This window comes from Lygodium microphyllum, chromosome 9 (genome assembly GCF_053477565.2).
Source record: "Lygodium microphyllum isolate KBCC chromosome 9, Lygodium_microphyllum_v1.1.10, whole genome shotgun sequence".
NCBI lineage: Eukaryota > Viridiplantae > Streptophyta > Polypodiopsida > Schizaeales > Lygodiaceae > Lygodium > Lygodium microphyllum.
In genome coordinates, this window is record NC_141143.1 from 119,216,171 (window position 1) to 119,230,445 (window position 14,275).

The 14,275-nt window shown below is 40.8% G+C and overlaps 1 protein-coding gene across 1 annotated transcript; it reads right to left on the reverse strand.

Moving 5' to 3' along the window:
* Nucleotides 1-12,248: 12,248 nt before the first annotated feature.
* Nucleotides 12,249-12,731, reverse strand: LOC148031493 (pathogenesis-related protein 1-like). The gene has a single exon (XM_087685581.1). It carries the CDS (start codon nt 12,729-12,731, stop codon nt 12,249-12,251), a length of 483 nt encoding a protein of 160 aa, XP_087541707.1.
* Nucleotides 12,732-14,275: the final 1,544 nt, after the last annotated feature.

Genomic DNA, 14,275 nt, shown 5'->3' on the forward strand with positions numbered 1-14,275 from the left:
AGAGCAACCACTGAGACGGTGGTAAGGATTGGAGAGAAACAGATTCCTTTGGTCGCTTTAGTCGATCATGGTTCCGAGATTAATCTTATTGCTCGAGGTGTTTATGAGAGGGGCAAGTGGCCTATGGATGTAGAGCATGGCTGGCGCATGAGAGCCGCCAATAATACTTCTGGTGATATGTATGCTGCTTGTCCGAGCATTAGAATTTCTATTGGTAATGTTGAAGAGGATTATCATTGCTTTGTTCAGGATTCTTGCTCTTATCCAATTATTCTTGGACAGCCTTTCATTACAGAAGCAAGAATGGAGACGAAAGTGATGGATGACGGCTCAGTCTATGCACGGATATGCAGTACGGATGGTATGTGAGCTGTTCAGTTTATGACTGTTGGGGTAAATCATCCGAGAAACAGGGACTCCTTGCATGAGGCACCACTACCTGCGAAGGAGTTGGATTTTCATTAGGTACCGCTATCTTGCGAGACGCCAGTGGTACGAAGCGGAGAAAAGAGGAGATCTCGCCTCCTGGTAGCCAGTCTTTCTCCACTAATTTTGTTGGTTTTTCTTCAGATAGTTCTGTGAGTTATCAGAAAATTTCAGATTTGTCTAGAGCTGTCAGGCAGTACATTGGTCTTAAGGAGAAAGAGTTGAAGACTGCAGGTATTTGGCAAGCAGAAGAGCATGTAGATGGGCTGTATGAAGGGATGTCTTATGCGGATACATTGTCTGAGATGGAAACAATGCTGAAAACTGATGTATTTAAGGGTTCAAAGATTATACATGTGCAAACCTTGGATATGTTTCATGAAATTTCTGATTTTATGCTGAAAATAGAGTTAGAGGATGAGAAAACTCAGCAAACTGAATCTATGGCTGATCTTGATCAGCTTGCAAAGTTGCAAAAGGCTGAAACCTTTCAGCCAGCAGAGTTAAATGCTGGAAAAATTCTGCATATGGAGTATGAGGCTGCACCCATGCACTCCATAGAGCCGAGGGCTGAATCCATTCAGCCAACATAGTTTAATGCTGGAAAAATTCAGCATATGGAGTATGAGGCTGCACCCATGGAGTCCATAGAGCTAAGGGCTGAATCCATTCAGCCACCAACAGCGTTTAATGCTGAAAATTTTCAGCATACAGAGTTTCAGGTTGCACCCATGCAGTCCATAGAGCAAAGGGCTGAAATCTTTCAGCCAACAGAGTTGAGAGTTGCTGAAAATTTGCAGAAATTGCAGCAAAGAAAAGAGTGCCTGACTGATTCCAAGGTTGACACGAAGTATAAAATAGTTGATAAGAAGGTTAAGCCGCGGATTATCAGTGTGGACAGCCAATCATGTTGACAGTTGATACTAGCCCTATTGGCATAGGTTGGGCAGTGGGACAGGATAATGCTGATGGAAATAGATATGCAATCCGCTTTGGAGCTAAAGTTCTTAATGAGCGATAGAGAAGATATCCGCAGATTAAAAGAGAGTTGTGGGGAGTAGTCACTGCATTGAAGTGTGATAAATGGTATTTTATTGGTGCTTCAGTTGTTGTGGAAACAGATTGTTTGCCTTTGCTTGGCATGATTACTAGCTGTTCGACTCCAGATATAGCGATGCTTCCGTGGATTGCCTACATCAAATCATTGAATCCAGAATTTCGACATATAGCAGGAAAAGATAATCCAGTTGTGCTGACATGCTGTCTAGAGCAAGATATGAGGATGAGGAGTCAATGCTTGTAGAAGATGATGAGACAGAGTTTGCAGCTTCTGTCCTTGTTCATGATTGTCATGTATCTACTGTTGAAGCCTTTATTGAAGAACTCTATGTTGATGAGTGGCTGCAAATTGGATAGTATCTAAGTTCATTGACTCGAAGAGCTGATTGGACAGATGATGAATTCAAGAAAATCAGAAGAAAGGCTTATGGGTATTTCTTGAAAGATGGTTTTCTTTGGAAGCATCCAAAGAAGAGAGGCGGCTTACCCTTGAGGGGCAAAAGCTTGTAGAGGTCGGACTGGAGATTGGCCAAGATTACTACCTTTTGCATTGTGGGCAGACCGCTCTACACATAGTGTGACTACTAGATATATGCCTGCAGAGTTGATGTATGGGCAAAAACCTGTCATGCCTACAGAAATCTGTGCTCTCACGTGGAGTGCTCTTCCATGGCAAGAGAATTTATCATAGGAGGAGCTTCTAGCTCTTTGGATTCGTCAACTAGAGAGAAGGACAGAAGATGTGCAGCTAGCAGTTGATCGTTTGAAGGCAGCCCGACTCAGAAACAAGGACAGGTTTGATTTGAGGCATCGCTTGAGGCCTAGAGCCATAAAAGAAGGAGATTCGGTTCTAGTCTATGACAGTAGTCTAGAGAATCAGCATAGTAGCATGAGAAAAATGGTTCAAAGATCGTTTGAACCGTATGAGGTGAAACAGGTTTTTGACAATGCTACCTATGAGTTGGCTGAATTAGATGGAACAGTATTGAGGGTGCCCATTGCTGGAAAACGAGTCAAGATTTTCAAGAGAAGAGAATATGAAGAGTATTCACTTGAAGCATTGGCAGAAGAAGAGCAGGTAGAAGAAAGTCTAGCAGAAGAAGCAGAGAATATGGATGATGAAGCTGATGGAGAAACAGGTCTACTAGAAACTGATGAAGGACTGGACCTGTTTGTGAACTTGGATGATCCTGGATAGTTGGCTTATCCAGAGGATGCGCAGGCTTAGAGGGGGTGGATGTCGTGCTGCTGCGCATCCGAGCCGTAAACACCTCCATTTTTGTTGTGCATTTGTGTTATCTTTTCACGTTTGATTTATTGTGTGTGATTGATGCATTAAGATAATCCGTCCTTTCAGTATCCGCACCCAATGTACATACTCCACTTGTGTGTTTGTGTTTGTGTATGTTTCAGTTTGTATGCATGTTGTATGTGTGACAGAAAAATATGAAAAACTGATGCCAAAGGACATTATCAAGCAGATAATTTCAATAATGATCTCCAAGAAAAGTGCAGGAAATCGTGGAATCAAAAGAGGCGAATGGAGGAGATGAACCAAAGCTTTGTGATATCGAAGGTCATTGAAGCATTGAATCAAATCATGCTATTGTGCTATTTTTCTTATGCTTGTGGTTCATGTCATCCATGGCTGAACTTATGGACCTTGCTTCGATTGGATCACAATAGAAATCCTTTGCTACATCTGATTTCAAAGGTTGGTTATAAATTGGTGCACTTGATACCATGGATTCATGGGAGAAACCATTGAGGTAGTAAAAGAGAAGGCTTTCTGTTTTGAAAGTTGGAGGGAAAGATAGAAAGCTTTGTACTTTCAGAATAGCCTTACGAATGCTATGTTGAGATTGGAGAGGGAAAAAGCTAGAAAAAGGGGGATATTTTTGAAAAGGCTAAGAATGGGGGGCTTTGGGCGCATGGAACCACCCAGGGGCAGACTTATCACAGGGGCTGTCTCCATTCCTGTGATCGGTGATGCAGACAATGGGTATGAAAATGCAATGAATGTGAAGAGGACTGTGAAAGGCTATATACAAGTAGGATTTGCAAGAATTCTAATAGAAGATCAGGTCTTCAAAACTTGGGCTGCAGCAAAAGTGATAGCCTGATTAAAAGGATCGAGTATCTTTACTGTGCGCCTAGCTTTAACATACACAGGTTTGATATCCTATGGGGAGATGGTAGTGCAGGGCAGATCGGCAATGGCTACGCTCCTGTGCTGGATGGCCATATCTCACACATTGCGGTCAAAATGAGAGATCCAGACCAAGATCGACGGCGGTCTAGCAAGGAGCTCGAGAAGGAGCCGAAGTTCCGGAAGAACGGCGATGCTGGTTTTGTGAAGATGATCCCCACCAAGCCCATGACTGTGGAAACCTTCTCTGAGTACCCGACACTCGGGCGCTTTGCTGCACACTGAAGACTAAATCCAGAAGCTCTAGTCAGATTATATATATTATCGTGAGGCATCATTCTGCTTTGAAGCAACAGGATAAGATGTGGTTTGCTGATGTGATCAGATCCTATATAGAGTACCAGAGATAGAATAGGGACTTTTTGATGTTCTGAAATCAAAAGCCACTATTAGTTTCACTCCTCATCTGATGCCCATGAGTCGAGGAGGAGAAATTTGTGGTTATTTTGGTCAAGGGTGTTATTTCACAGACATGAAATATTCGAGGTTCCAACTATTGCCATATCAACGTGTTTGAGAACCGGTTGCCAGGAAGGGCAATTATCATTTCTGTGATTGACAATCTTGTCAAAGGCGCATCAGGACAGACATTGCAAAATATGAACTTGCTTATGGGTTACCCAGAAGACACTGGGCTTCTACAACAGCGAATGTTTCCTTAAGGATGTTGGTTCGTTTACATTCAACCAAAACTGCGATGATGTTGAAGAAGTGGCTGAAACCAGTTTATATACCACCAGTGGAGGCATAGCTGATGTCCTTGGCGTGATATCAAAGACCTGCTAAAAGTGTATGGAACAATCAAGTTTGTAGAATATAGTTATGGTCAACCATCTGGATTTGTCCGATTTGAGAATGTTGAAACCGTGTACTTTTCACTAGAGGTGAAGACTGCACTGTGAGAACATGGGATACAAGAACAACTGAGCTTACTCTAAAAATATCTGGTGCTCATTCCAATCGAATCAGGGGGCTGAGTGTATTGGATTCAAGTCATACAGCAGAAGTGTTTCCATTCTCTGCTGTCCACTGCTATTGTCTTCTCCTATGGCAATCTCTTGCTGAAATTTGAATGCTATGAACAGCCTTGAACTGTGCTGAATGTTGGGTAGACTTATAGGTTGATTGCTCAATGATTAGATCGAGAAAAGGCTCAGAATTGTTGCCCAGCAGAACTCTTTCCAGCTGAACTCTTCAAGACACTTCAAGCCTATGTGCCAAAGGCATAACTATCTTCAAACACCTGAATGTAAAACAGTTTATGAGATACTACAAATTTTTTTGAACATGGACCTCATGTAATTTACTTGACAAGGAATATAGTGAACTTTGGCATCAAAAATTCGATTTCTTCTTGTTAGCCTCTTTCCTTGTTGCAACTTGAACTCCGTGTTCAACAGCTCTTACACGAAATCTACAACAACGCCCAACTTTTTTTTTCACAATTCAAATATTGCATCTACAAGTGCGTCTATGGAGCCTTTTTGTTGTAGTGGTCTATAGCCGCGTCTACGCTGTCATCTGGATGAGCTGACAGACGCGCATAGTCGTACCATTTCTTCTTAAACTTGCTTAAAAAACAAAGCTAAAAAACCTCCATAGATGACAAGATCCAGCATGTGAAGAGAGAGAAGAAAGAGACAAATAAATAGAGGAACCAAACAAGATTGAGAGAGAGAAGAAGAACTCACTTTCTTTGCTTGTTCCAACGGGTGGCGGCGGCTAGGTTGCAAGCTCCTTGTCCTCCTTCTCCCTTCCCTTGGTAAGCTGCTTCAATCTTGTTCTCTTCCTTGTTGTTTGTCTCTTGTTCTTTACTCTTTGGCTCTTCTTTCCTCCTGTCCTCTTTTTACTCTTATTTCCTTGCCTCATTGTCTTCATGAAGTGATAGATAGACACGAGTAGTGATGTCGAGCTTGAACTGCAGAAAACGCGTAAAAAACGCAAGAAAGCACAGGTTTGAAAAGAAAGCCACAACTTTTTTTAAATTTTTCTATACTTGCGTGGCGCGTCTGTCAGCGTGTGTATATGCGCAGATAATTCATGTTACACACGCTTACATCCAATCATCATGCCCTATCCAATCACATTTGTATAGGGCATGATTGGATGTATATAGGGCATGAAATCACATATAGGTTTGGTCATATTCACGTAACCTCTTGCTTGCATGATATGTTTTAAACTACTCAGAATCTTGGAAAGTTTAAAGAAAAGATAGGATTCTTTGCCACCCAAGCCTACCCTGCTTACTCTATTGTTGCCTGAGAGATTGTTGCAGGGGCTTTCCCCAATTATGAGGTCAATCTTTCCCACTGCATCCACAATCTCAGCCAACTTATCATCAGTAAGATCTCTAACATCATCCTCCATTTGAAATCGGCCTGTTTGGAAGGCTTTGTTCCACTAGCTGGCTATTATGTTTTTACATTTATCATTGATCTCCACAATAACAATAGCCTTCAAATATATACCCAATTTTTGCAATGCCACTTCTTTCCCACCAAGGCTCGAGAATAAGAACAGAACTGTTAAACCTTGCGGATATAATTCTTTCAGTGGTGAAAGACTGTAGTTGAAATGAGTTACCGAATGCATCATACCGATCTGAAAGGGTAGAGCAGCCTCAAGTGTGGTCACGATCATATCCAAGCACCAGCTCAATCTCATGGGGTTCAAGTGGGGTAGCTTGGCCTGGGCTGACCCAAACCAAGTTCCATATTTTGCATGCCAGGACAATCTCATGTTGAAGATAAAAAGGTATCTTGCTTTCTTTGTGGGAAGAAAATATTTTTCTGATCAATCCACATATAGTGCTAGGGGCACCCCGTGTGTTTATGCAATTCAGCTTCTCTCTCGGATCCCATGGGGGCCAATACTTCTTTGTTTTCAGAAGCACCTCAAAGATTGTCATGGGAGCAGGGGGAAGGATCAACCTTCTTCCATCTACTGGAAGGTTATAAACATAACCACCTTAGCCTAAAGCATGCTGAAAACTATCTAGAGTCTGTGAACTTTGGATCTATACCATTAAAATGTCATTTGATGGTCTCCCACTCTGAATTGGGAACGTTCTCAACATTTTCAAAATAGAAAAAGGGAGGGCCTTCCATCAAACTATTCAATGGTTTTGGCTTGCCTTTAAAAAAGCCAGGAATTCCAAACCCCATACCCTTTTTGAACTTGAAGGGTGGGATAGAACCTAGATGTGGACGTGATGTTTTTCCATTCATAGATTGAGTCTCGAGCCATAAAACACTTGAGTCTTCACTGGCACTTTTATCCAAGTCTAGAGTAGGAGTAATGCTGATCTTTATTTTAAGGCCCAAGTAAGTGTACCATAGCTTAAGGGCTCTTTCATCTACCCAGTATATTTTGCTACGGACACCTTGTGAGGGTCCAGCATGTCTAGTTATTTGAACACCTCGTGAGGGTCCAGCATGTCTAATTTGATCTTTTATCTTTTACGACTAGTGCACATTATTCAATGCACTTTGGTGTGAGGGTAAACATCTTTGAACTCAACGTATAGATGAAAAGAGAAATACCCAAGATTGTGGTATCCTTGCTCACTTCGAGGATGCCAATGGTACTTCGAGTAATTATTAACTCTATTTTTTTAATTCAATGATTCAATGTGTATTCTTAATTCTATGGTTTTTATCATGCGCACACGTGCATGCTCAAGAATCAATTTCAGGTGGTAAATAATTATTAAATTTGGTTTTTTAATTATGTGAATTGCAATTTTAGGTGGTTAAATAATTGTGCGTCTGCTGGCGTGTCTATATTAGCGTCTATTTGCACAGATATATAGACGCACAATTCACGTCTATTTACACGCACGTTTATATAGACGCGCCCGATTTGGCGCGTCTAACATGCGCATCTATGACTCGTTTCTGTTGAAGTGGATGTAATGAGCAAATGGGTGACACTATATAATGAAGCAAGGGCAAGAAGAAAAAGCGAAAGACAAGAATTTCGCACTAGATATGGACGTAATGTCTCATTTTCAGATCATCTAAATGCGCTCCCACGTCATATTGATATAGATTGGTTACATGAGGAAATGGAGAGAATGGAAAAAGAGGAGGAAATTAATATATCTCAAGAAGAGTGGGAATACGCACGAGGTTGCTTATCAAAGGTGAGACATACTATCAATTAATTTGTTTCTATAAGTTTTATTTTATATAAATAATTGACATGTTTGATCTTTTATCTTTTACTACTAGTGCACATTATTCAATGCACTTTGATGTGAGGGTAAACATCTTCAAACTCAACGTATAGATGAAAAGAGAAATACCCAAGATTGTGGTGTCCTTGCTCACTTCGAGGATGCCAATGGTACCATGGAAGGTTATTGTGGCTTGATCCAAGAAATTCTGAAGCTTGACTTTAGACGATTCTTTATATATGTACTGAATGTGAAGTGGCTGTTTAAAGAAGTGGTAACAAATGGTGAGCATTGCACAATCAGACGTCATCCAAGTCGTTTTGTAATCATTGACTCTACAAAATTTCACCAAAACAAGAATGACACATTAGTACTACCTCAACTATGTGAGCAGGTATATATGCAAAGGCTAATTTTTTAATATGTATACATGTGATATATATACACAATATAATAAGTATTTAAGTTTCTTTCTTTTGTTTTTCAAATACAGGTTGTGTATCATCCAATGGTAAACAATAACCGATGGTGGTATGTCCTCCCTATATCTAATCGTTCAAAACCAATATATGGTAATATTACCGACATGGAGATAGCAGATGACAATCCAACAATTAATGATGATGTGCATGATGACACCATAATGGATGATATGCGTGATATAGTACAAGATGACCCTCGTGAGGATGTTCAAGGAAACGCAGAAGAAGACAATAATGTGATTGTCGATGATATTGATGAAGTTATTGAGCAATATAGCAACACATCTAATAGTGGGATAGACTTATTTGTTTCGTTACCTCTTGGTAACATAGACCTAGAAGTAGATAGTTTAGCAAGGGCTGATCTCATTGAAGATGAGATGGATCATTCACTGTAACATACTTAATTTGCTTAATGATTCAATGTGTATTCCTAATTCTGTGGTTTTTATCATGTGCACACGTGCATACTCAAGAATCAATAGTCAAGTTTAAAGCTAAATTGAATTTTCCATAATAAAAAGGAAGTATTTTTTATCATCTTTAAGTAGAGAAATTATGAGATACATATTGCAATGCTTGCTACTAATTGTAAGGTTTATGTCGCTTGCCGCTAATTACTTATATCAGGCTTGTCAACTGGAGGAACTGCCATTCATTAGAGAGCAATGAAAAAGTAATTATTAACTCTATTTTTTTTATTCAATGATTCAATGTGTATTCTTAATTCTATGGTTTTTATCATACGCACACGTGCATGCTCAAGAATCGATTTCAGGTGGTTAAATAATTATTAACTTTGGTTCTTTAATTATGTAAATTCCAATTTTAGGTGGTTAAATAATTGTGCGTCTGTTGGCGCATCTATTTGCGCAGATATATAAATGCAAAATTCGTGTCTATTTACACACACTTATAGACGCAATGATAGACGCGCCCGACTTTGCGCATCTAACATGCGGGTCTATGCCTCGTTTCTGTTGTAGTGACATTGAATGAAGAAGCCACATTAAAGTGATTATGGCACCTCCTATTTTAATAATACTTGCCATGAGAAGGTCACCAAAAAACTAACTACCTTGTTGAAATGTTTAATTGGTTCTATAGTTGCACATTTGGTTGTTCAATCACATTAGAAAATGAAGGTCCATTGCTCTAGCAAAATCTATATTAGAAATGAAATAGAGCACATAATAGTAAAAGATGGGGACTAGTAATGCAACAAATACACTTGTCACATAAAGTAGTAGAAGACAACATGATTACCTATGTATTACCTAAGCCCCCTTTCCTCTCCCCTAGTGTGTTACCTAAACCCATGTATTACCATGGCTTGTCCCTAAACCCATGTATTACCGTCCCCACTCCCACTCCCCCTCCCTCCTGATGTGTAAACCCCCTCTCTATGAACTTCCCCTTGAAATAGAAAGTATGAAGTTCATTCTTATACTTCACTCTTGTTGACATGTAGACATGCGAACTTCCTTTCTCCATAGGAATGGCTCATAAAAAGTAAACTATGCGACACCATTCAATCTAGAGAAAAGCCAAAAGCACCCACCATGGCACAAATGAGAACTTCCAAACGTCTTATGTCACAAAGGCCCATCCTCAACCTCTTGGCCAAGTCACTTATATATCAATCACAAGGAGGACCATGCTCAAGAAGTACAATGAGGAATGTGCTCAAGAATTACGAGGATGATGACACCTTTGTTGAGGATGAAGCATACAAGACATCCAATGAGAATGGAGATGAGAAGCATAGAGATTAGCAAGAAGAAGATGAGAAGCATGAAGATGAGCAGTAATGAGATCAAGAAGAGCATCTCATGAGTGAGAAGACACACAAAGATCAGGAGGAAGGAGATCAGCGTTAGCACCATGGTTGCAGAAAAGATGTTATGACAAGAATCCTTAGGGGTGAAGGCCCCACTCTTCTGTCCAAACCCATTTGACTGGCCACACCATATCCATAACCCCCTTAGAAAAATAAGTAGCCCTACAAGCTGCACCAAGGCTACAACATCCCCAAGGATGCCAAATAAGACCTCCGATATAGCACAAGTGCCAAGGAAATTGAGGAGAAGAAGGACGAGTTACAACCTAAAGGTGCTTAGAGAGATAAAGATATTTCAAAAGAGCCAAAACCTTCTAATACACAAAGCATTATTTTCCAGAATTGTAAATAAAAATTTATGGAGCTATGAAGATGACAAGGTATATAAGGTGTAGCATTAAAGACCCTGCAAGAGGTAGTAGAGGCTTATTGACTAAGGTTGTTTGAGGATGCACACCTATGGGTGATACATGCAAAATCTATGACCCTCATGCACAGAGATATGAAATTAGTTAGGAAAATTAGAGGGAAATGGTACTAAAATCCTCATAGCTATAAATTTCATATGATGAACCTAGCTCGTAATCCATTTGTAGAGCCTTTCATTCTTATTTCAATGAGATGTAATTCTTTTTAATCTAGATATTATTTTGCATTATTAGTGAGTTTTTAGTAATGTGCATTTTCACTTATGGCGACCGAATATCCAAGTAGGGCCAATAAGTATTCCGTTTGAAAAGTGCATGTTTTCATTCAATTAATGACAGCTACATCACATGTAGGCTTTGGCATACAATGTTTCATTAGTATGGAGATGATTACAATCCCTTCAATGAGCATCTTGCTTTGCATTGTAGTCCTTCTAAAGGGTATTTCCTTCCTAGGGCCATAAAAAATGCATTGCCTCATATTACTTGGGGTTAATCATGTGGTATAGTAGAGAAAGGGAACACATTTTGAGCTAAAATAGGTGTATAATAAATCATAATTAGCACCATTCAATAATGAAGCACAACAAAAGACTAGCTGCCAAGGGTTATGCTTAGTTTCGTAGTAATAGCCTACAAGGAGACTTGCAACCTTCTTGCAAGAGTGATAACCGTACTAGGAGTCAACAAATATGTGGAAAGAATGCAATGTTAGGTGGAAAGAATGCTAGATGATAATTCATTTAAAACATAGAACCTTGATATTCCAAATTGTTAGGTAATATAGATAGTGATCATGTTCCTTGATAAAGTAAATGGTCACATACTCTTACTCAATCAAAGGATGTGGAGTCCATATAGTGGTGCATCCCAATTCTCCAGAAAAGGATTGTACGCGATAAGCATGAATACGTATAGCCTATGTGCTATCTTGACAATTTTTGACAGCCAGTCCTTTGCCGGGCGTCTTTTGAACGATAAAACCTGAGTCTATGCTTACTTTGGACGAACTAGTCGATGAGTCGATGAAAGAAGTACTACTACCGACTAGCTACTACGTGATGAGCGGGGTAGCCGGCAATCATCCATCCATTGGCTGCAAGGATTGATGTCAAAAGTCATCAGTTGGAGTATTGGCGGTGTGCGTTGTTCGACTCACAGAATTTGGAGGGCACGTCCGCGCGTAGCCCTCCTCAAAGATGAACCTTGCAGACCTGCGAGAACACAAGCACATGCGTGCGTGCACACCAAAACACGTAAGCTATGAGGACATATAAAAGCCATGGGTGGGGATTTATGAGCATGTTGTGCGCCACTTCAATCGACTGAGATGATAATCGGATTGGCAGAACGGCCAAGATCGATGAGCGCAACCAAAAGAGGAGGTAGGGAGAGCGCAGGGAATCCAGAGAGACTCTCGAACAAAATTAATATAAAAAGGACCCCAAGGCGAATGAATTATGCCGATATTAGCCGCTGATGAGGCCATACACAGTAGGATCAGTGAACCAGGCAAATAGTCAGTTATCGCAGTGGAAATAAAATTAAAGAAATTCTGGTAGTCGCTGCTCATGCTTGTAATTAAGACTTTAATCAGGCGGACCTACTTCTAGAAACTAGCTAGTTAGTAGGGGCGGTCGCCGATCACGTTGCCCGGGGGGTAGTACTCGCAGACGGCAAGGGTGTCGCCGCTGGCGGGGCAGGTGTAGGAGGCGCAACCCACAGATGTCGTGGTGCGCCACACGATCTGGGTGTAGTGGCCGCACATGGAGCCGCCGTCGCAAGTGTTGCTATCGTAGTGGTAGTGAGGCTGCTCCGCCAGCCACATGCTCACGGCGTCCCCCGGCGTCCAGTTCCCGCCAGCACCGCCCCAGAATAGGTTCTCGCCGTACGGCCCGCCCGAGTGCACCATCTGGCACTGCACCTGCATCGCGTAGTTGTAGGCGTAGCTGGCCAGCTTGGCGTCCCATGTCAGCGGACTCAGCCCCAGCGCAGCCCGCGCTCCGTTCTGAGGATCCAGATAAGCCGACGGCGAGCCCGTCATTGTTTGCGCTCGGACATTAATAATGTTATGGGCATCATTCAATGCTAGCAACGTAGCCGCCATCAGCACCACCTTCATCATCATCCTGATCGAGAATTGCGCTAGCAGAGCGGCCACTATAGTACTCGTCTTGGTAGCTATATGAGCAACATGTACCCGATCAACTTTCCTTACCTTGTGGTACAACCGCCAGTAATTAGCTGATTCAGAAGCTAGCACGGTTAATGATCAGGGCTGATGAGACATATTATATTATGGCCGGTGGAGGGGATACTAGCACACAAATATTGGAAGGAGAGCCAGGAGCTCCTGCTAGTGTTGCAGCAGGAGACAAGTCAATAGTCTGTACTAGTGCGCGCATCAGCAGTAGCAGTGGGCAATATAGCTGCGTGCAGAATCCTGAGCGTCGACCCAACTTAAATAGACGCTGCATACGACATGCGCCGTCTTGTAACGTAATGAATGAATGAGAGTCTAGAGAGAGGGAACTCTTTTGCTTTTCCATTTTCTGTCGTACAACAAGCAACGTCTCCGTCATGCGCCAGCTCCCGCTGATTCTAAATCAGCGTATAAGCAGCTCGTTATTATTAGTCCTCTTGGCGGGCAACCCTAACGTTCATTTCTGTTCTATTGAATAGCCCGGTTTGAAAAACATTCGCGTGGCGCTGATTGAAGCTCAAAGTTAGAACTTAGCAAGGGTCTCGCGGCACTTTTTCTTCATGCTATAACGGCTTATCAACAAGGGCGCGCAATAGCATCGCCTTTTGTGTTTTGAAAATCTTGACGGTGTGTTTGGAGGAGCTTGATTTTGGTTGCTTGCAAATGCTTATTTTTTATATTAAGTATTGTTTATTTCATACCCATTTAATATTGCATTTTAATGTGACCAATATTAAGAGAGCGTTTCTCATTAGTTAATTTGTGTCATGTTCTCATGCAAGGGTAGTACGAATCACTAACTATTATTATTTCTGTGTCACAAACAATAAACTAAAATCTAATCAAAGTGATCTCGAAGAGCTGAGGAAACAGTACTACCATGAAGAGAAAGCTCGAACCGCTTAGTTTCTTACACTTTGATAGTTTATGTTTTCAAATAAAAGCTATGAATACAATGGTACACAAATCAAAAAAATTGTTAAGGGGCAAATACTAATATATAAAATCATAGAAGTGCTTTCCACATTCAACAACCATGATAATATTTAATCATCCCAATGACTTAATCACAATAATATTTAATGATCTCAATAATGGTAAACAAGGTGCAAACATTAAAATTTTGTTTAAGACATACTAACAAGAGAAGCACATTAATAGCATGTAACAAAACAATTTGTATGTTGCTCATTTTCTACAGATCATGTCAATCAAAAAGTTAGGAATTCTCCCTACTTGTTTGTATGGGCCAAACTTATTATTAGAAATTAAAGGATTTGCCACACCCTTGGAAACAAACAATAGTACATGACATTCATACCTATTGCCTTGCTAACACACTTGATGTTGATGTTGATGTTGATGTGTATTGCCTCACATTTAGTGTTAGAGCACTATTGAGAGAGAGATAGACACACGCACACACACACACAATATTAAGTTCAATT